The sequence below is a fragment of the Vipera ursinii genome (assembly GCF_947247035.1).
Source record: "Vipera ursinii genome assembly, chromosome: 7".
NCBI lineage: Eukaryota > Metazoa > Chordata > Lepidosauria > Squamata > Viperidae > Vipera > Vipera ursinii.
In genome coordinates, this window is record NC_139521.1 from 4,809,119 (window position 1) to 4,830,940 (window position 21,822).

At 43.9% G+C, this 21,822-nt stretch overlaps 1 protein-coding gene across 1 annotated transcript in view; it reads left to right on the forward strand.

The window, feature by feature from the left end:
• Positions 1-21,822, forward strand: part of ARAP2 (ArfGAP with RhoGAP domain, ankyrin repeat and PH domain 2) — a gene marked incomplete at its 5' end in the record, with an annotated part of 127,193 nt that overhangs the window by 73,002 nt on the left and 32,369 nt on the right. Inside the window, 7 exons of the mRNA XM_083368063.1 lie at positions 129-327; positions 2,749-2,812; positions 7,615-7,778; positions 12,494-12,706; positions 13,911-14,016; positions 16,745-16,892; positions 21,022-21,090. Of these exons, the coding sequence (XP_083224189.1) occupies positions 129-327; positions 2,749-2,812; positions 7,615-7,778; positions 12,494-12,706; positions 13,911-14,016; positions 16,745-16,892; positions 21,022-21,090 (963 nt within the window). The remainder of the gene's footprint in view (positions 1-128; positions 328-2,748; positions 2,813-7,614; positions 7,779-12,493; positions 12,707-13,910; positions 14,017-16,744; positions 16,893-21,021; positions 21,091-21,822) is intronic.

Genomic DNA, 21,822 nt, shown 5'->3' on the forward strand with positions numbered 1-21,822 from the left:
AAACTTAAAATGCAAAATAACTGTGTTAAACATGTAAAGTATGTAACCACGGTAGCTAACAAATGACAAAGTCAGTGTCTTCTGCCCCTCAAACCTTTGCACATTTTTTTCGTTTCTGTTGGCAATAGCACTTTGTACCTGAATTGGCCCGAGGTCTTCAAGAGAGAGAGACAGATGTTATTGGCCAGCTGTTCTACAAAGACTGCCAGGACCTGGATAATTGGAAAAAGGGCTGGTTTGCTCTAGAGAAGACCAGTTTGTATTTTTACCTTGAACTGGAAAATTCACCAGAGAATTCAATGCACTTAAGGCGGCTCCAGGAGTTAAGTAAGACTTAAAATATACATATATATCAATCTAATATATACATATATTAGATTGATTTCATAGCACTTTGAAAACTTCACATGCACCAGGGGAGACATAGTAGCAGTCTTCCAGCATTTGAGGGGCTGTCACAGAGAGGAGGGGGGGTGTCAACCAGTTTTCCAAAGCAACTGAGGGGCTGAAAAGGAATAAAGGATGGAAGCTGATCAAGGAGAGATTCAACCTAGAAATGAGGAGAAATTTTCTGACAGGGAGAACAATCCACCAATGAAACAGACGTTGCCTTCAGAACTTGTGGGAACTTCATCATTGGAAGCTTTCGAGAAGAAACTGGACTGTCATCTGTCAGAAATGGTGTAGGGTCTCCTGCTTGGGGAGGGGTTGGACTAGGTGACATACAAGGCCCCTTCCAACTATTCTATTCTATTCTATTCTATTCTATTCTATTCTATTCTATTCTATTCTATTCTATTCTATTCTATTCTATTCTATTCTATTCTATTCTATTCTATTCTATTCTATTCTATTCTATTCTATTCTAATTCCATTCCATTCCATTCTAATTCTTCATTTCTCTATTCCATTCCGTTCCGTTCCGTTCCATTCCCTTCCCTTCCCTTCCCTTCTATTCTATTCTTTATTCTTATTCTTTATTCTTATTCTATTCTATTCTATTCTATTCTATTCTATTCTATTCTATTCTATTCTATTCTATTCTATTCTATTCTACTCTACTCTACTCTACTCTACTTCTATTCTATTCTATTCTATTCTATTCTATTCTATTCTATTCTATTCTATTCTATTCTATTCTATTCTATTCTATTCTATTCTATTCTATTCTAATTCTTCATTTCTCTATTCCATTCCATTCCATTCTATGTGAACTGACGTAAGTCATGGACCACCTGTCCTTTTCTGAATACGGTAGGTTTCTTCACACACGACTTCAGTAATATAGGAAGCAATATTGTCAAATGCTGCGACTTATACAATTAGCTGTGTTGCCTCAGTAATTACAATGAAGGAATTGCTGTAATAAAATCAGATTGTGAAGAAGTAGACTGGTGGAATTGTAAACTTGCCATTGCAAAGTCATGTATAAATTGGAACCAGAAAAGAAGGATATTGGCCAGCCATGATAATGTTCAATGAAGGCCCATGGAGATCCTCAGCCATCCAGGTCATGTTTGTCCCAAAGGTGATTTTTCAAGAGGCAACTGGACTTTCTTGTTTTTCTTTGAAGACGTTTCGCTTCTCATCCAAGAAGCTTCTTCGGCTTCTTCGGAGCCGAAGAAGCTTCTTGGTTGGGAAACAAAAACGTCTTCAAAGAAAAAAAGAAAGTCCAGTTGCCTCTTGGAAAAGCACCTTTGGGACATGCTCAGTGAAGCTTGACTAAACCAGGCAATTAAGAAACCCATCCTATCTTCCCAAAATTCTACCTTCCACACGGCAACAAGGTCATCGATCAGAAAGATGCTGTACTTCATTGGACATCCGTGTTAACTGAGGATAGATCCAGATCCCTTATTATAACTTAAGGATCTTTCTCTCCAAATTCAACCCAGCCATCCAACAGAGATCAGAACGTTAGGGACGACAATCAGCCCATCAGGAATCAGAGCCAATAAAGGAGAATATTTGTAGCTTAGGGTTGAAATGAGGGGTCCTTGATGCTCTCTGAGCTTGCTCGTGTTCTTGAGGACGTTTCATGACCCAAACTAGGTAACAGTCAGTCAGTCAGTCACTAGCATTGAGGATGTTACCTAGTTTGGGTCATGAAACATCTGCAGGAAAACAAGCAAGCTCAGAGATGAGGAAGAAACCAGAGCTGAAGATGACCATTAAAATAAATAGGTAATAGTTACAGGATGCACAACGGGAGGGGGTTAACGTAGGGAAACAGGTGCTGCCTGGGAAAAATCAGATGACAATAAGCAAGCCTGCTGCTGCATAGAGAAAATGGGCCATCCCTCCCTCAGGTCAGAGACAGCTTGGTCTAGTGGTTAAGGCACCAGGCTAGAAAGCAGGAGACTGTGAGTTCTAGTTCTACCTTAGCCATGAAAGTTGGCTGGTTGAGTTTGGGACAATCACCAGAAGACAGTGAGTTCTAGTCTCGGTTTAGCCATGAAAGCCGGCACTACTCTCGACTCCATTTTGTCAGCCACCCCTACAAACATGCTGTTATCACTCGTTTCTGCCTACCAAATAAACAAGAGACCTTCTTTCCTGCAGCCAGCCTCCATTTTATTTTCAGCATCTTTCTCCCGGCTTGGAACTGGAGCCGATTTTTCTTCCAACACTATTAAAATAGACTGTTTCCAAGCTCCGTTGTTGAGCATCAGGTTTCTATAGATTTTGTGCACTTAGGAAAAGAGGACTGGTTTAAGTTTGTAAATGGCTCTGCCTTTCACGTTTCAGCGATCAGCAGCTGCGTCCAAAATGGAGTGAAAACAGACGTTCTGCTGCTGGTTGAGAAAGGAAGGTAAGCTGTAAATTATATGGGCTCAAGACTAGGATGGGGGCTGAACAAAGCAATTGGAGAGATTAGCTAGAGATCCTGGCAAACACCCATATTTGCACATGTGGGGGTGGACACATAGCTTCAGAAGACCCTCAAAGCAGATGGAGATAGTTCTTGCCTTGATGCTTTGGATATTCTCAGACGGCTCCTTAGTTTTCTGGAAAAGGCTGTGAAATAGAAACTTCATAGGAATAGAGCACTAGAAATTATCTTGTCTTCCACACCTTTGATTGCTTTTGCCAAATATGTATTGGCTGTATATGGTTAGAAGTATAAACCTTTGCTGGGAACCAGGATGTGGAAGATTGATATAGAAAGTTCACAAACTTGGTTTCATCCACTACAGCACGGGTCCCCAACCCCAAGCCTGTGGACTGGTACCGGGCTGTGACATGCCAGTACGGGTCCCCAACCCCAGGTCTGTGGACTGGTACCGGGCTGTGACATGCCAGCACGGGTCCCCAACCCCAAGCCTGTGGGCTGGTACCGGGCTGTGACATGCCAGCACGGGTCACCAACCCCAGGTCTGTGGACTGGTACTGGGCTGTGACATTTATTTATTTATTTATTTATTAGTTTTTATAAACCGCCCTTCTCCCGAGGGACTCGGGGCGGTGTACAGAGGAAGGAATGTATACAGATTGAACAATAAAAATAATAAGAAACACTAATGAAAACAAACTGGGACCCCAATTAACGCTATCATGCCAGGCCGGACTGCTGGAACAGGAAAGTTTTTAAGTCGCGACGGAAGGTACGGAGGTCGGGGGCCATCCGGATTTCGGTTGGTAAGCTGTTCCAGAGGGCTGGCGCACCCACTGAGAATGCCCTCCCCCTGGGGGCCACCAGCCGACATTCCTTGAGCGGTGGCACCCTGAGGAGGCCCTCTCTGTGGGAGCGCACAGGACGGTGGGGTGCTGACATTGGCAGAAGGTGCTCCCGTAGGTAGTCCGGACCCATGCCATGTAGGGCTTTGTATGTCATGCCAGCACGGGTCCCCAACCCCAGGTCTGTAGACTGGTACTGGGCTGTGACATGCCAGCACGGGTCCCCAACCCCAGGTCTGTGGACAGGTACCGGGCTGTGACATGCCAGCAACCGGTCTGCACGAACAAGCAAAGCCCCATCTGTGGGAGGCAGGCAGCACACAAAACCATGTACCCTCCGGTCCGTGGAAGAACCTCTCTCCACGGAACCGGTCCCTGGTGCCCAAAAGTTTGGAGACCTCTGCATTCCAGGTTGTCCTCAACGTACGGCCACAACTGACCCCCAAATTAGGCAGATTCTCTGCATTTTAACCTGTGGTAGTGTAAAATTTGACCGACTGTTTTCAAAGAGCAGAACCTTTTTTGCAGCTGTCATTATAATTCTATACTTCACGGCTTCCCAATCAGAAATTCAGGGGCAGTGGGGAGCCTTCTTGGAACTGCTGAAAGGGCTGTGTTGTAGACTGGAGATAGATGATGTTGTATCCCTCCCCCTCTGTTGAGAGAGGGCTGTTCAGTTTTGACACAGAGGGGAAGGGATACAACATCATCTATCTCCAGTCTACAACACAGCCCTTTCAGCAGTTCCAAGAAGGCTCCACGCCCATTTGCACCACTCAGTTGACCCTGAGGACACAGACAACCTCCACGTGGCCTCAACGACTCTCTAAAAGAATGCAAATAACCAGCTGTCCGCAAGGAGTATAAATCCTTCCATTCCCCACCATTCGGTCCGAACCGAAGAAGCTTCTTGGATGAGAAGCGAAACATCTTCAAAGAAAAACCAGAAAGTCCAGTTGCCTCCTGAAAAAGCACCTCTGGGACAAGTCCCATTCTAGTTACCTTTGGGAGATCAACTGTATCCTGTTCATTACAGCCATCTAATGGTGGTTTATGGTTTAAGGTGTCCTGGAAAAGATGCATGCTACTGCACACCTACCTTATGTCCATTTAGACATGGTCTTGGGAAGACATAAACACATATGAAAAAGTAGGCATCGCTTCTCACAGATCCTGCTCATGTGCAGAGATTTTGAGTAAATCTGCTGTTCCTAGGGTCTTTTTTCTCACAATAATAATAGCTTGGCTCCCTCTTCTTTATGACCATCCTTTAGAGTTTGGAACACTATTATCATGCAACTCAAGATCAAAGTTATAATTCACACATGTAACCTGGCCTCTGAGCTTCTTCTCCCTCTTCTTTGGATTAAGATTAAAGGATTAAGATTAATTCGTGGCATTCAGTTTTTCAGTGGCATTTATTCTAGATTGGTACAGTAGAAAAATGAACGTGATACGGTTTGGCAAAAATCATTGTTAGGTGTTGCTCTTCTCTTAGGAAATAAAATGTTGCCTGAGTTTTACGCGCAGGCTTAGCTGCATTTGGAAAGGTCCAAGGGAGACTGGCTTTAATAAAACCGCATTTCTTTATTTTATAGGGACTATTTACATGATAGGGTAGAATGTCCGACAGAACCCATAAGGACTTTGCAAGTGATAAATTGCCCATGAACAAGAAGCAATAGATGCGTCAGGAGGGGAAAGCAGCTTTTGCTCTTAGTTATTTTTCTTTTTTTAAAAAAAAAATATATCAGCCAAATAAAACGTGATGGAGTTCAACGGCACCCGCTCCTTAGCTAATGCTGTATAAATATTGACTGAAAAACTCAGCTGAGCAGAGAAAATATATTTTGCACAGGGCTTTAATCCCTTCTCCTTTTCAAATGGACGTGTGTGTACCGCATCAGACTGCACCTGGCTCCATTCTAGCTAGTTTGGTCTGTTCCAAGTGGAATCGAGAGAAGACAATATTTCTAGCTCATAGGATTGAAATGACGGCTCGCTGGTGCTCCCCGAGTTTGGTGGTTTTCTTGCAGACGTTTCATTCCCCGTTTAGGTAACATCAGTGGTGGGATTCAAATACCCGAACAACCAGTTCTCTTCTTGGATGCAGGCCTGGGCCTCCGAGGCCTAGAACGGTCTTCCAGAGGTGGCATCCATGCACTTCCGGCAGGCCGTTCTAGGCCTGGGAGATCTCCCCCAGGCCCCTGAGGCCTAGAACGGCCTACTGGAAGTGGCATCCATGTACCTCTGGTGGGCCATTCTAGGCCTGGGAGGCCTCTTCTAGGCCTTCCAGGCCTAGAACGGACTTGTGGAAGCAGTGTTCATTCAGCTGGTTCTCTGAACTCAGCCAAATTTAGCCGCTGGTTCTGCTGAACTGATGCAAACCGGCTGAATCCCACCACTGGGTAACATCCTCAGTGCTAGAAGGGAGTGAGGTTTGAGGAGAGGAGAAGGAAGAGGACAGGGAGGAGGAGGAGAAGGAGGAGGAAGCAAAGGAGGAGAAGGAAAAGGATATTTTATTAACAAGCTAGTTAATATCATCACTGCCACATGGGAACAGAGTTTGCAGAGCAGAGGTGGAGGAAAAGGATTGTCTATGGAGATTCTCACTCTTCCAGGTCACAATTGTCCCAAAGGTGCTTTCTCAGGAGGCAACTGGACTTTCTTGTTTTTCCTTTGAAGATGTTTTGGTTCTCATCCCAGAAGCTTCTTCAGCTCTGACTGGATGGTGGGGAATGGGAGGATTTATACTCCTTGCAGACAGCTGGTCCTTTGTCTTCTTTTAGTGTCGTTGAGGCCACCTGGAGGTTTATCAAACCTTGAGTGGCTGGCAAAATGACTTGAAAGTCAGACTTTTACAGCTAGAAAAGCTTGGAAGCTATGTGGACATTCCTCCTTTTTCTCCTTCAGCCAATGAGATGAAAAACAAGGAAGTCAACTCAGAATGATCTCTAAACGTCTAAGCTTTTTCTTAATATGTAGGAGAAATCAAAATATCTCATTAATTCCTCACAATGGTCTTCCTAATCCCCGCTACATTCTACAGCAAGGGTCCCCAACTCCTGGTCCATGGACCAGTACCGGGCTGCGGCATGCCAACAACCGGTCCACACAAACAAGCAAAGCCCCATCTGTGGGATGCAGGCAGCACATAAAACCACGCCCCCTCTGGTCCGTGGAAAAACCTCTCTCCAATGAAACCGGTCCCTGGTGTTCAAAAGGTTGGGGACCTCTGTTCTACAGCACTGAGATTTTTGGCTGTCTATCTCATCCAAGCATGAGCCAAGCCTGACTTTTCTCAGCTTCTTACTCAGACAAGGTGTGCTTTTCTTGAATGGAATATCTGCTCTCTGCAACATCCAGTTGTGGTCTCCTGAACTTGCTTTGCAGTTGCAGCGTTTGGGTGATTGGTCCTTGCCGTGGCTTTTCATTTGAAGTGTTGTGATTCAGTGTCAGCCTGTGGGTTCGGCAGCTGAACCGGACAGTTCTGAGGAGGAGGAGGAGGAGGAGGAGGAGGAGGAGGGGATTGGAGAGCCTGCAGAGGAAAGTTCTGAGGCATCACAGAGCTCTCAGCCAGGCCCCTCCCGTCTGGTTCCTCCTCAGACCCAGCTGTGTGAGCCTGACAGCTTGGACGAAGACGATTCACAGCTGGCTTTGTTCAAGGACACCTGAAGCAGGAGGCAGACAAGCAGGAGTAAACAAAGGAAGGCAATGAGGCACCTCAGGAGGAGGCAAAGAGAAGCCACGCCTTTAAAAGGGGAATGTGTGGGAGGTGCTGGTTGCTGAAGGCAACCGTTTGAACAGCTTCTGATTTAGGATGGAACAGAACATAAAGAGACAACATTTTCACCTCTCTCTCTCTCACACACACACACACTCTCTCTCTTTACCCTTTTCGACGCCTTTCCTCAAACTTTTTTTTTTTTTTTGCAGAACATTATACATCCGCGGCCACACCAAGTTGGATTTCACAATCTGGCGTAGCGCAATTGAAAAAGCAGCTGGTACAGATGGCAACATGTTAGAAGATCAGCAGTTGAGCAAAAATGACGTGCCAATTATAGTGAACAGCTGTATCGCATTTGTTACGCAGTATGGTAAGTGGAGAGGTTGCGTTTGTTCAGATTCCTGAAAATTGGAGACAGATAGAGTACTCAAGAAGCATCGCCCTCAGATTACAATACGTGGGCTTGAGCTGTGATCTGTATAAAGACTACACTTTGAGCGGCGTTTGCTGTAAAGCTCAGTTTGAAGTTGTTGTGCTGAGCATGGAACATGTACAGTACTACCTTGTTATCCATATGGTGTAGTAACAACAACTTGCACCTGAACATCGGCAAGATGAAAGAGATGGTGCTAGACTTTTAGAGAATAAAGGAGGAACCTGCCCCACTTTACAACGGGGAGGACTGTGTGGAGAGAGTTTCCTCCTTTAAATTTCTGGGGGTCTACCTCTGTGAAGATCTGACCTGGAAAGTTAACACAACCCAGGTGGCTAGAAAGGCCCAACAGAGGCTTCACTTTCTCAGGGTCTTGCGGAAGAACAGGGTAGAACAACAGCTAATGACCCTCTTACCGGTCTACTATAGAGAGTGTCCTCTCGTATGGTATTGTGGTTTGGTATGCTGGTCTGACAGCTGCGGACAGGAAAGTCTTACAGAGGGTGGTGAGTACAGCACAAGACATTGTGGGCTGTCCCCTGACACCACTGGATGACCTCGCCAGGGCTCGTTGCCTTGGAAGAGTGAGGAAAATTCTCAGAGATGACTCACACCCTGGCCGGTATCTCTTTACGCTCCTACCATCGGGTAGGAGATATAGGAGTATATCCAGCTGCACCAACAAGCTGAAAAACAGATTCTATCCATGGGCTGTTAGGCTTTTGAATGAGAAATAACTTTTGTGAACTTTTGTGAATTTTATGCAGAATTGACTTGGGAGGCCGGTGTGTGGTGTAGTTGGTTTACATGGTGTAGTAAGATGGAGGGTTTGTTGTCACTGTGTGTTGGGGGGTGGGAGCACAAAGGGAGGCTCAGCTAATCTCAATGTACGCATAGTTGTACTTTGACAATAAAGGTTCATTTCATTTCATTGTTAGTTGCTTCCAGGAAGCACAATGAGTGCCAAAAGCGATGAGTACCAAACAAATTTTCCCCATAAGGAATAATGTAGTGCAGGGGGGTCTTCAAATTTGGGCCTTTTATGACTTGAGGACTTCAACTCCCAGGATTCCTCAGCCAGTTGAAGTCCACAAATTACTTCTCCACCCTCATCGCGTCTGCAGATAATCGCCCGGCCGCCTTGTTTAGGGTGACTCGCTCCCTTCTTAATCAGGAGGTGAGGGAGGATCCCTTGCAGGGTCGTGCCGAGGAGTTTAGTCAACATCTGTCGGATAAAATCGCTCGGATTCGGACCGGTTTGGACTCCAGCTGGGCAGAGTCTGGCGATCAGGACGCGGGCGGTCTTGTCAATGTTATCTGGGAGGAGTTTGATTCTGTGACCCCTGATGAAGTGGACAGGATTATGGGGAAGCTGAGTTCCACCACATGTTTATTGGACCCGTGCCCTTCTTGGCTGGTTTATGCAGCTAGGGAGAGGACACGAGGCTGGCTCCAGGCGGTTATATCTGCTTCTTTGAGCGAGGGTTATTTCCCCACCATCTTGAAGGAGGCGGTGGTGAGACCTCTCCTCAAGAAGCCTGCCTTGGACCCAGCTGTATTGAACAACTTTCGTCCAGTCTCCAACCTTCGCTTTCTTGCGAAGGTTGTTGAGAGTGTGGTGGCGCATCAGCTCCCTCTGGTCCTGGATGAAGCGGATTATCTGGACCCTTACCAATCGGGTTTCAGGCCCGGGCACAGCACGGAGACGGCATTGGTCGCTCTGGTGAATGATCTCTGGAGGGCTCGGGATAGGGGTATTCCTCTGTCCTGGTCCTATTAGACCTCTCGGCGGCTTTCGATACCATCGACCATGGTATCCTGCTGCAGCGTCTCAGGGGATTGGGAGTGGGAGGCACGGTTTTTCAGTGGTTCTCCTCCTATCTCCTGGGACGCTCGCAGTCGGTGTTGGCAGGGGGGCAGAGGTCGACCCCTAGGACTCTCGCTTGTGGAGTTCCTCAGGGGTCGGTCCTCTCGCCTCTCCTGTTCAACATCTATATGAAACCGCTGGGTGAGATCATTCGTGGTTTTGGAGTTGGGTATCATCAATATGCTGATGATACCCAACTTTTTATTTCGACCCCAAACCACCCCAGTGATGCCCTCACTGTGATGTCCCGTTGCCTGGAGGCGGTTCGGGTCTGGATGGGGAGGAACAGACTTCAACTCAACCCTGACAAGACTGAGTGGCTGTACATTCCGGCTTCCCGAGACACCTGGGATGTTCCACCTCTTTCTATGGGGGGTGAGCTTTTACCCCCTGTGGATAGGACTCGCAACTTGGGAGTCCTCCTAGATTCACGACTCACTTTGGAGGATCACATAGTGGCCGTGACTAGGGGGGCTTTTGCCCAGGTTCGCCTGGTGCGCCAGTTGCGGCCCTATCTGGACCGGGAGGCCTTATGTACGGTCACTCATGCGCTCGTGACCTCTCGCCTAGACTACTGTAATGCTCTCTACATGGGACTTCCCTTGAAGACTACTCGGAGGCTCCAACTGGTACAGAATGCGGCCGCGAGAGTTGTCTTGGGAGTTTCCCGGTACTCCCATGTTACACCTTTGCTCCGTGAGCTGCATTGGTTACCAGTTGTCTTCCGGGTAAGGTTCAAGGTTTTGGTTATGATCTTTAAGTCCCTACATGGCATGGGTCCGCGATACCTCGAGGACCACCTGCTGCCGGCGTCGACTCCCCTCCGCCCTGTGCGCGCCCACAGAGAGGGCCTCCTCAGGGTGCCTCCTGTCAAGGAATGTCGACTGGTGGCCCCCAGGGGGAGGGCCTTCTCTGTGGGTGCTCCGGCGTTATGGAACCAACTGCCGGTTGAGCTCCGGATGGCATCAGACCTCCGATCCTTCCGTCGCGGGTTGAAGACCCATTTATTTGAACTAGCGGGTCTGGCCTGATGGGGGTACATGGGTTTTTTATAGGTTTGTTTTATTATTCTTGTTTTAACTTGGGCATTAATTTAATTGTCTTTTAATGTTTGTACTGTTATTTATATTTATGCCCTGTGAACCGCCCTGAGTCCCTTTGGGAGAAGGGCGGTATAAAAATCTCAATAAATTAAATTAAATTAAATTAAGTCATAAAAGGGCCAGGTTTGGAGACCCCTGATGTAGTGAGTCACAAGGCAGCTGACATCAACAAGTTCTAGCTTGTGCATTGAGTACCAAACAAACAATGAGTACTCAGACAACATTTTTTTTGTACCAAAATGCGTTGTGTACCAAATTTGATGAGTTTCCAAGCAGTTGAGTATCAAGGTGCCTGTCATGGTACCGACAGATAAAACTCTTCAAAAGAACTTTGAGGCATTGTTTACCTTAAAAGATCTTTTATTCGAGTAGCATAATATCAGCACTTACAGTACATAAGCGAAGCCAAAAAGTGAATTCCCCTCCCCTGAGCGCATAGTATCAAAGCACAATTCCCTCCTCCAATTTACAGTCATAAATCACATTCCCCAATTAGCTTGAAGCATGGGGCTTCCTCTCCAGCACTCCAGCCCGCCAATTCTTTATCAGCTCTGGGCTCAGTAACCTTGATTCTCACACTAATTTTAGTGTTGTTATGTCTAGCTGGACTCTCATTCACATCCCCCCCTCCCAGCATCATCTTACTCTAAAAGCGAAAGGAAGAAAATGGCTACAACTCCGTCCGCTGTCAACGCAAAAACATCCGATGTTAGGAGCCTTGACAGTACCACCATATCTCATTATGAGGGCAATAGGGCTGGAAAATTAAAATTAGAGCATCTTAGAGAAGCTGAGGGAATTTCTTTTATTTGTATTAGACAGAGGGAATAACTAACTGCACGGCGATGATGCCCTGTGCGGGACAGGAAGTCCTTGACTTACAACAGTTCAGTTAATGACTGTTTGAAGTTGCAGCTGCACTGAAAAAAAAGTGTCTTATGACTGTTTTTCATCCTTCAGTCCATTGCATGATCCCCGTGGTCACGTGGTCAAAATCCAGACACTTGGCAACTGACCGTTTGCAGTATCCCGAGTTCATGTGGTCCCTTATTGTGACTTTCCGATGAGCAAAATCAATGGGGAAGTTAGGTTCACTTAACAACCAATTTGTTGTGCCCAGTGGAAGGATTTATATTCCTTGCAGACAGCTGGTCATTTGCCTTCTTTTAGAGAGTCCTTGAGGCCACTTGGGGGGTTTAATCTGCGTCCTCAAGGCCACCCGATCGGCCCTCTCTCAACGCAAGAGGACAGAGATGGATGTCTCCAGTCTACAACACAGTCCTTTCAGCAGTTCCAAGAAGGCTCCACAACCCATTTTCACTATTCAGGAGAGCCTGAGGGCACAGATAAACCATTCACATGGCCTCAACGACTCTCAGCAAGAGCACTAACGACCAGGTGACTGCAAAGAATATAAACCTTGCCATTCCGCACCATTCAGTCTGAAACCGAAGAAGCGAAACGTCTTCAAAGAAAAAACAGAAAGTCCAGTTGCTTCCTGGAAAAAAAACAAAACACCTTTGCGACATTTTCTGCGATGAAGTATAAACAAGATGCTCTACATGCCATTATATGAGGTGGTTCCATATATGATGGCATGAAGCATCTTGTTTCTTTGACATCGTTTTTTTTTTTTTTGTGTGTGTACATTTGGCTGATAACTTCTTTTTTTCTTATTTAAGGTTTGGGAAGCAAACATATCTACCTGAAGAATGGAGATCCTTCATGCGTCAGGGAGCTTTTGGAATGTTTCAAAAAAGATGCCAGAAGTGTTAAGCTGAGGACTGGGAAGAACCGTCTGGAAGATGTTACTGATACCCTAAAATGTTTCCTTTCTGAAATAGACGATGCGCTACTGACCAAAGAACTTTATCCCTTTTGGATCTCAGCATTAGGTAATGCATTGTGGGATAGCTCTGAAAACCTATCTACTGTGCCTAAGGTAGAACAGAAAGCGGGGTGGAAGACACCTCAGAGGTCTTCCAGCAGAAGACCTATACCAGAGGTCACCAACCTTTTGAGCACCAGGGACCGGTTCCGCGGAGAGAGGTTTTTCCATGGATCGGAGAGTACATGGTTTTGTGTGCTGCCTGCATCCCACGGATGGGGCTTTGCTTGTTTGTGTGGACCAGCTGCTGGCATGCCACGGCCTGGTAGTGGTCCATGGACCGAGAATTGGGGACCCGTGCTCTATACCATTTCAGACAAATGGTTGTCCAATCCTTTCTTAAAAGCCTGCAGTGATGGAGCACCCACTACTTCTGAAGGCAAGCCGTTCCACTGTTGATTTTATTTATTTATTTTATTTTAATTCCATTTATATCCCGCCCTTCTCCGAAGACTCAGGGCGGCTTACAAGCTTAGCAGTAGCCTTCATTCTATGTATATGCCTGCTTGTTAGGGCTTTCACACACACCCCAAGTGGCATTATTACAAAGTCAGCTTAATTGCCCCCAACAATCTGGGTCCTCATTTTACCTACCTCGGAAGGATGGAAGGCTGAGTCAACCTTGAGCCTGGTGGGACTCGAACCTGCACTAATTGCAGGCAGCTGGGGTTACTTAAGGAGGCATTAGCCCACTGCTCCACCAAGGCTCTTGATTGTTCTAACTGTCAGGAAATTTCTCCTTAGTTCTAGGCTGCTTCTCTCCTTGGTTAGTTTCCATCCAATCTGCCTCCAAAAGCTATGAATGCTCCAACACTGGACGTTTTTAAGAAGAGACTGGACAGCCATTCGTCTGAAATGGTGTAGGGTTTCCTGCCTGAGCAGGGGGTTGGACTAGATGACTTCCAAGTTCCCTTCTATTGTTATTATTATTATTGTTATTGTTATTATTATTATTGTAAAATGGAGCAAAATTCACTTCACAATTGTCTTGCTTAACGGCAGCAGAAACTTTGGGCTCAGTTCTGGTCGTAAGGCGAGGACCACCCGTGTTTGCATTGTGCCCATGAAGGAGAGGCTGATTGGCTAAGTGACCTTTTGCCAGCGACTCGGTGCTGCTGATGGGACAGCTTGATTCCTTTTGTCTTTTGGACCGCGTGGTTGTTAATCCCGGGCAATTTAATTTCTACGCTCCCCCCCTTCTTCTCCCTCAGATACACTGGATGACAAAGAAAGGGTGCGAAAATACAGCAGCTTTATTCGCACACTTCCACCCATCAACAAGGCAACTCTGGCAGCATTAATGGAACACCTGTACAGGTCAGTGTATCTGTGGAGAATCTCCATCATCCAGGTCAGGGTTGTCCCAAAGGTGCTTTTTCAGGAGGCAACTGGACTTCCTTGTTTTTCTTTCAAGACGTTTCGCTTCTCATCCAAGAAGCTTCTTCAGCTCTGACCGGAAGGTGGGGAATGGAAGGATTTATACTCCTTTCAGACAGCTGGTCATTTGCCTTCTTTTAGAAAGTCATTGCGATGACCCAGGGCACAGCACAGAGGCAAAACAATCAACTGACAGTTCAAACCGCCCTTGATTTGCTCCAATTTTCCCCAAATGCTCCCACTTTTCTGGCAAGCCCCAGAACAAAGCAAGACACACAGACACCTTCAGCAGCCTCTGGCTGCCAGTAGTTTCACATACAGTTAGATTAGAAGAGTAATTTACTCAAGGCCACGTAGGTAGCAAGGGAAGAAACGTACATCCCAAATCTAACCGAGTCTGTGGAAATACGAGCTTGCCTGAGCAGTTTCAGAAGAGAAGCCAAAATACAATCCGAGGTCTCTGAACACCAAATCAAGTTTGTCAGCCAGTCCAGCGGTCAGAGTTGCAGGGTTTCCGAGCCGAAATCACAACACACAGAACAACAGATCAGAGAGTTGTTTCCAAGATCAGAGCAAGGGATTGGACTAGAAGACCTCCAAGGTCCCTTCCATTATTCCATTAGTTTATTAGTTCCTGTTCTGTACCAGCCTGCTACCGGCCATGCAGAAAAGGCAGGGACAACCCCTTTTACAAGAAGGCAAGAGGCTGGAATTACGCCTGCCAAATTTATTGCTACAAAAACAAATAGAACAAGACACGAACCAGGAAACAGGAGCTTTTCAAGCGGTTGCCTTCAGCAAACCAGCCCTCCCACGCATTCCCCCTTAAATACAGTTCAGGGCGTGGCTTCTCTCTGCCTCCTTCCGAGGAGCCCCATTGCCTTCCTCTGTTTACTCCTGATTGACTGCCTCCTGCGTCGGGCATCCTTGAACAGGGCCAGCTGTGGGTCATCTTCATCCACGCTGTCAGGCTCACACAGCTGGGTCTCCATCGTGACCAGGTGGGAGGGGCCTGGCTGAGGACTCTCATCAAGCTCTTCAACACCCCCCTCCTCCTCCTCCTCTGAGTCGTCCGACCCAACTGCCGAACCCACAGGCTGACCCTGAATCACAACAGTTCCACTGATTAATTGCCCTCACTGTCAGGAAAAAATCTATGTAAAAAATATATATCATAAAGTGGCGTCTTTATTTATACAGTTATTTATACAGTTCGTTATTTTCTTGTAAGGGTCTGCTGCAACTTACACAATTATTGCCCACCAAATTTTTTTTTAAAAAAAAGTGTTTTCAGCTCAAAGGGGTCAGAACCTAGCTTGGTCCTAAAGTTGCAGTCTTCAAGAATAGTTATTGAGAAAAATTAAAAAGCTGCCCCAGGGGAATTTTTTTTTGACCTGTAATATATTCTGGGTTTGCCTGGAATTAAGGAACAGACTTGTATATTGTTCTAACGGCCTGCTTTCTGTCTTTAAAACTGTCCTTTCAAAGGGTAACGAGAGCCATTTATTATTCTGGGTTTGCCTTTTGAAAAACTAGTTTCTAACACTTTGGAACGTAAAGACAAAGTTGAAAAAAACAGGCCAGCCAAAGCCCGGGTAGCCTAAGGAGATCTTCAGAAGCTCAGAGGCCAGGTTAAATGTGTGAATTATAACTTTGATCTTGAGTTGCATGTGTTCCAAACTCTAAGGGATGGTCATAAAGAAGAGGGAGCCAAGCTATTCTCCAAAGTGCCTGAAGGCAGGACAAGAAGCAACAGATGGAAACTAACCAAAGAGAGAAACAACCTAGAACTAAGGAGAAACTTCCTGACAGTTAGAACAATTAACCAGTAGAACAACCTGCCTCCAGAAGTGCTGAATGCTTCAACACTGGGAAGTTTTTAAGAAGAGACTGGACAGCCATTTGTCTGACATGGTATAGGGTTTCCTGCCTGAGCAGGGGGTTGGACTAGAAGACCTCCAAGGTCCCTTCCAACTCTGTTATTCTATTCTGTTCTGTTCTGTTCTGTTCTGTTCTGTTCTGTTCCATTCCTTCCCTTCCACTCCACTCCACTCCACTCTACTCTACTCTACGCCATTCCATTTCATTCCATTCCATTCCATTCCATTCCATTCCATTCCATTCCATTCCATTCCATTCCATTCCATTCCATTCCATTCTATTCTATTCTATTCTATTCTATTCTATTCTATTCTATTCTATTCTATTCTATTCTATTCTATTCTATTTTCTACTCTACTCTACTCTACTCTAATCTACTCTACTCTACTCTACTCTACTCTACTCTATGCCATTCCATTCATCTTTTTTCTAAGGTCAGAATTATAAGTTCTACCTGCAAGTTTAGCTTACTGACCTAAATAGATTTGTTTTTTTGCTTTGATCCTCATTCTCTATCATGTTCTCATCCATGAAGAGCATTTTCTCCAAGGCATCTTCCTGACTAGTAGAAGACAAGGATTGTGTCGAAAGAGCATCACGGGGAACATCAGTTAACGAGCTAGGAAAAGATAACACGTACAATATCAATTTATCGAGAACGTCTCTTTGGGCTGAGCTCGGTTGTCGGAAAAGGCAACCTGCGGCCCCCTCTGTGCCTATCAATACCTGCTATTTTTTTATTTTTATTTTTTTTTTAAAAAAATGGATTCCTTCACTTGATCCCCAGGGTGCAGAAATGTTCAGAAATCAACCTGATGGACCCTCACCATCTGGCGATGGCTTTGTCCTCCTGCTTGTTTCAGACCAAAGGACAGACGAGCGAGGAAGTGGATGTGGTGGAGGACTTAATTATAAATTACGTGCAGCTTTTTGATGTGAGTACTCTGCGTATCAACGGGGGGGGGGAGTGTAGAATTCAGCAAACGGGATGAAAGCTTCAAAGGCTGCTTCGTGTCTTTGCTCGGGAAGGTGTTTTGTTGTTGTTGTTGTTGTTGTTGTTTTAATCAAGCCTGGTAAGATGTTTGCTCTGTAATCTCTCAACGGTTCTAAAGATAAGCCAGGGTTTTGTTGAACATGCTGGCTGGGACTCCCACTGGTTTCCATGAAACCTACCGTATGGGAAAGCACTCAGGAGCCGCTGCCACTGGGCGAAGGCTAACACTGTGTGTTTTTTGGATGCTCAAGGTGTTGTTACGTCCCTGGTGTCATCCCCATAGAAGCGGCTTGTTTAGGAGGTCCAGGAGCGTGTGGGTTTTTTTTTCCACCAGCACAACAGGCATGCTTACAAAATGCTTTCGGCCACTATATACACCCAAGGGAGTTGGCATGGTGGGCCATTGCTCAGTCAGAGAGCGCCCGTTTTCTGAAAGGAGTAACCCAGGAGAAATAGCAGTGATGCAATGCAGGCTGGTGGTCTCCTTGGAAATATACCAGCATTTTGTCCTTCTCTTCTGTATCTCTCTCTCTCTCTCTCTCTCTGTCTCTTTTCCTTCCTCCCTCCCTCCCTCCCTCCCTTCCTTTCCCCTCCCTCCCTCCCTCTCCCTCCTTCCGTTCTCTCCTTCCTTCCTCCTCCCCTCCTATCTCCTTCCTTCCTTCCTTCCTTCCTTCCTTCCTTCCTTCCTTCCTTCCTTCCTTCCTTCCTTCCTCTTCCTTCCCTCGTCTTCCTTCCCACCATCTCCTTCCTTCCTTCCTTCCTTCCTTCCTTCCTTCCTTCCTTCCCACCATCTCCTTCCTTCCTTCCTTCCCCTCCCTCCCTCCCTCCCTTCCTTCCTTCCTTCCTTCCTTCCTTCCTTCCTTCCTTCCTTCCTTCCTTCCTTCCTTCCTTCCTTCCCACCATCTCCTTCCTTCCTTCCCCTCCCTCCCTCCCTCCCTTCCTTCCTTCCTTCCTTCCTCCCTCCCTCCCTCCCTCCCTCCCTTTCCGTTTGATTGTGTGTTCTTGTAGGATCACATAACTGTCATGTACCTACATACAGAAAACTCTGCAATTTCTTTGAACATGCTTACCTGCTAACAAAGTACACAGTAATTTAAAAGTTTAATCGGAAGTGTTATATATATATATATATATGTGTGTGTGTGTGTGTGTGTGTGTGTGTGTGTGTGTGTGTTTGTGTCTGTGTCTGTGTATCTGTGTATCTGTGTCTGTGTCTGTGTCTGTCTGTCTCTGTGTGTGTGTGTGTATGTGTATATATATATATATATATATATATATATATATATATATATATATATATATATATATATATATATATATAATGTCTCAAAAGAAGGCTACTAGCACCTTTTGTAACACGGTTTTATCTTGAACCGCAGCTCACTTTATCAGATGCAAAAAGTGGTCGAATGTATGTAGGAGTTCAACTGAATTTTAATTTGAAGTGGGCTGGGGGTAAAGGAAGGGGAAGCTAGGAGGCCTATACAGATTCCTAAGATTGGCCAGCGGCCCTAGTAAAACACATTGCTCTTGAGATAATAATATACGACTTCGACTTTTCACTTTTACATCATAATATATAGTAGCCATTGCGACCATTTTTTTGGAGGGGAAAAGGAATTCACCCATATCAAACATCACCCACCTCAAAAGATCCCACCACACAGAAAACATGTGTTTTTTTTAAGACCTTGCAATTGTTAATTAATATTGTGTCGGTCCTCTTCTCGTGGGCCTTCTCCATTCTCCTCACGCTTCTCCACTTTTCCCCAATTTTAAATCTGAGATCGGTTGTGCGGCTGATGGGTTACAGCTCACAAAAGCTTATGCATTTTAAGAAAATGTGTTAGCTGAAAAAGCTGCTGCCCTGACTCCAGATTTTTAATTTCCACAGAAAAACCTCTTTTTCCTACCATTGTCAGAAAGCTGATAATTCAGTTTTCTATTTGTGTTTTGCATTCCTACTTTATATTTCATAGAAATATTTCATATCTCATACAAATGTTTTCATAGAAATATAAAACGGTGTTAAAATTGAAATATTTCATATTTCATAAAAATGTTTTCACAGAAATATAAACTAGTGTTAAAATGGAAAATATTTCATATTTCCTAGAAATGTTTTCACGGAGATAACAAATAGTGTTAAAATGGAAATATTTCATATCTCATAGAAATGTTTTCACAGAAATATCAAATAGTGTTAAAATGGAAATATTTCATATCCCATAGAAATGTTTTCACAGAAATATAAACTAGCGTTAAAATGGAAATATTTCATATTTCCTAGAAATGTTTTCACAGAAATATCAAATAGTGTTAAAATGGAAATATTTCATATCTCATAGAAATGTTTTCACAGAAATATAAACTAGCGTTAAAATGGAAATATTTCATATTTCATAGAAATGTTTTCATACAAATATAAAATACTGTTAAAATGGAAAAGTAGCAATGGCCATAGCAAACCCACTTTCCGTTTTCTTAAGTATAGGTAGTCCTTAACTTATGAACACAACTGAGTCCCAACTTTCTGTTGTTAAGCGAGACAGATGTTAAGCAAGTTCACTTTCTTGCCAGAGTTGGTAAGTGTATCACCGCAAGTTGTTAACTTAGAAACACGGTTGTTAAGTGAATTTAGCTTCCCCATGGACTTCGCAAAAGGGGATCTCGTGATCCTGGGACGCTGCGACCATCATAAATGTAAGTGAGTTGCCATTAAAATTCAGATTTTAATCACATGACTAGGAGGATTCTCTAATGGTTGCAAGTGTGAAAAACCAGTCATGTCGCTTTTTCCACTGTTGTCACATTGAACGGTTACTAAACGAACTGTTGTAATTTGAGGACTGCCTGTAACTCTTTTTTTTTTCAAATCAACCTTTTTTGGGGGAGTGTTCTGCAGCTCCTCCATTTTGTTTCACGGCGCACTTTGAACTGCCTGTTTATTGCTTGTAAAATTTGCTAATTTCCGCTTGTCTTGCAACAGGCCGCCTTGATGTGTGACTGCTAGAAAACATAAAAACCATAATGGAAACCTCAAAAGCAGCCATAAAACTGTCCAGGAAAGCCAGTCTTGAAATATCTAGTTGTAAATGTAAAATGGCCAGTAACATAACCCAATTTTACTACGTACTTTGGCAGGTCACACAAATGTGGTAATGTAGAGATTAGTGTATAGAAGCCGAAATGTAAAAAGAGTGGATCAATAAAACTCAAGTGCATAATAAGATAGATAGATAGACAGATAGATAGATAGATAGATAGATAGATAGATAGATAGATAGATAGATAATAGATAGATAGATAGATAGATAGATAGATAGATAGATAGATAGATAATTGTCAATCATTTCTGATTCTAGAAATGATCTCCCAAGTTTTAGGCTGGAGAGCTTTCGCTTCCAGGTTTAGCAGCTGAGATGGTGGCATTTCCTCTTAAGTTAGTTCAAACTTCTATTTAAAAGCTTAAAGTCTGAAGGTCCTTTTTAAGTTTCCTTAAATTAAGATTAGCACACTTGCAGTCTAGACTGAAAACATTTAATTCAAAGCATGTGAATATAACAGTTCCAATGAACGGCGTTAATTGGAAGAAAGCGTGAGGTTCTACAACACAAGAATCCCACCTTATTTTCAAGTAGGCAACTTGTGACCTTGTTGGTTTCATCTTGCTTCTTTGATACAAAGAGTTGGAAGGTTGCCTAAGATAGAACAGTCTCTGTAGGTTTATTGTGTTGGTAAATACTAGTTTGTTTTATTTTTTAAAAAATATATTAATGAAAGAAATAACATTTGCAACAATACTGGACTGAATAGATCAAATGATTTGACTAAACAAAGAATTCAGTAATACAGGGGTGGAATAAATTTGTTTTACAGAAGAATTTGATTGTGTTTGCTCTTTATTATATTACTGAAAAACCATTTTGGGAGATGGACATCTCCCTTTATTAGCCTGGACTGTGAACAGTGGATGCAAGAATAGAATTGATGTCTTTTTCTTTGTTCAAAAAAAAAAAAGATCCTTGGGCAACTCACTTCATTAAATTGTTGTTGTTGTTTTTACACAGATTCAGCAAGATCAAGTGAAGCAAATGGACATTGAGAACAGCTTTATCACTAAATGGAAAGACACGCAAGTATGTAAGGAAGGTTCCTTCACTTGTGTCTAGAATGGAATGGAGGAGAGTAGAGTAGATTGGAATAGAATAGCATAGCATAGCATAGCATAGCATGGAATGGAATGGAATGGAATAGAATAGAATAGAATAGAATAGAATAGAATAGAATAGAATAGAATAGAATAGAATAGAATAGAATAGAATAGAATAGAATAGAACAGAACATGGAATAGATTAGAACAGAATAAGAGAGAGTGGAATGGAATGGAATGGAATGGAATAGAATAGAATAGAATAGAATAGAATAGAATAGAATAGAATAGAATAGAATAGAATAGAATAGAATAGAATAGAATAGAATAGAATAGAACACAACAGAACACAACAGAATAGACCATGAAATAATAGAATAGAATAGAATAGAATAGAATAGAATAGAATAGAATAGAATATATGATATAGAGTAGCATAGCATAGCATAGCATAGCATAGCATAGCATAGCATAGCATAGCATAGCATAGCATAGCATAGCATAGCATAGCATAGCATAGAATGGAATAGAATAGAATAGAATAGAATAGAACAGAACAGAACAGAACACAACAGAATAGACCATGAAATAGAATAGAATAGTATAGTATAGTATAGAATAGAATAGAATAGAATAGAATAGAATAGAATAGAATAGAATAGAATAGAATAGAAGATATTTATTTATTTTATATGATATGATATAGAGTAGAGCAGAA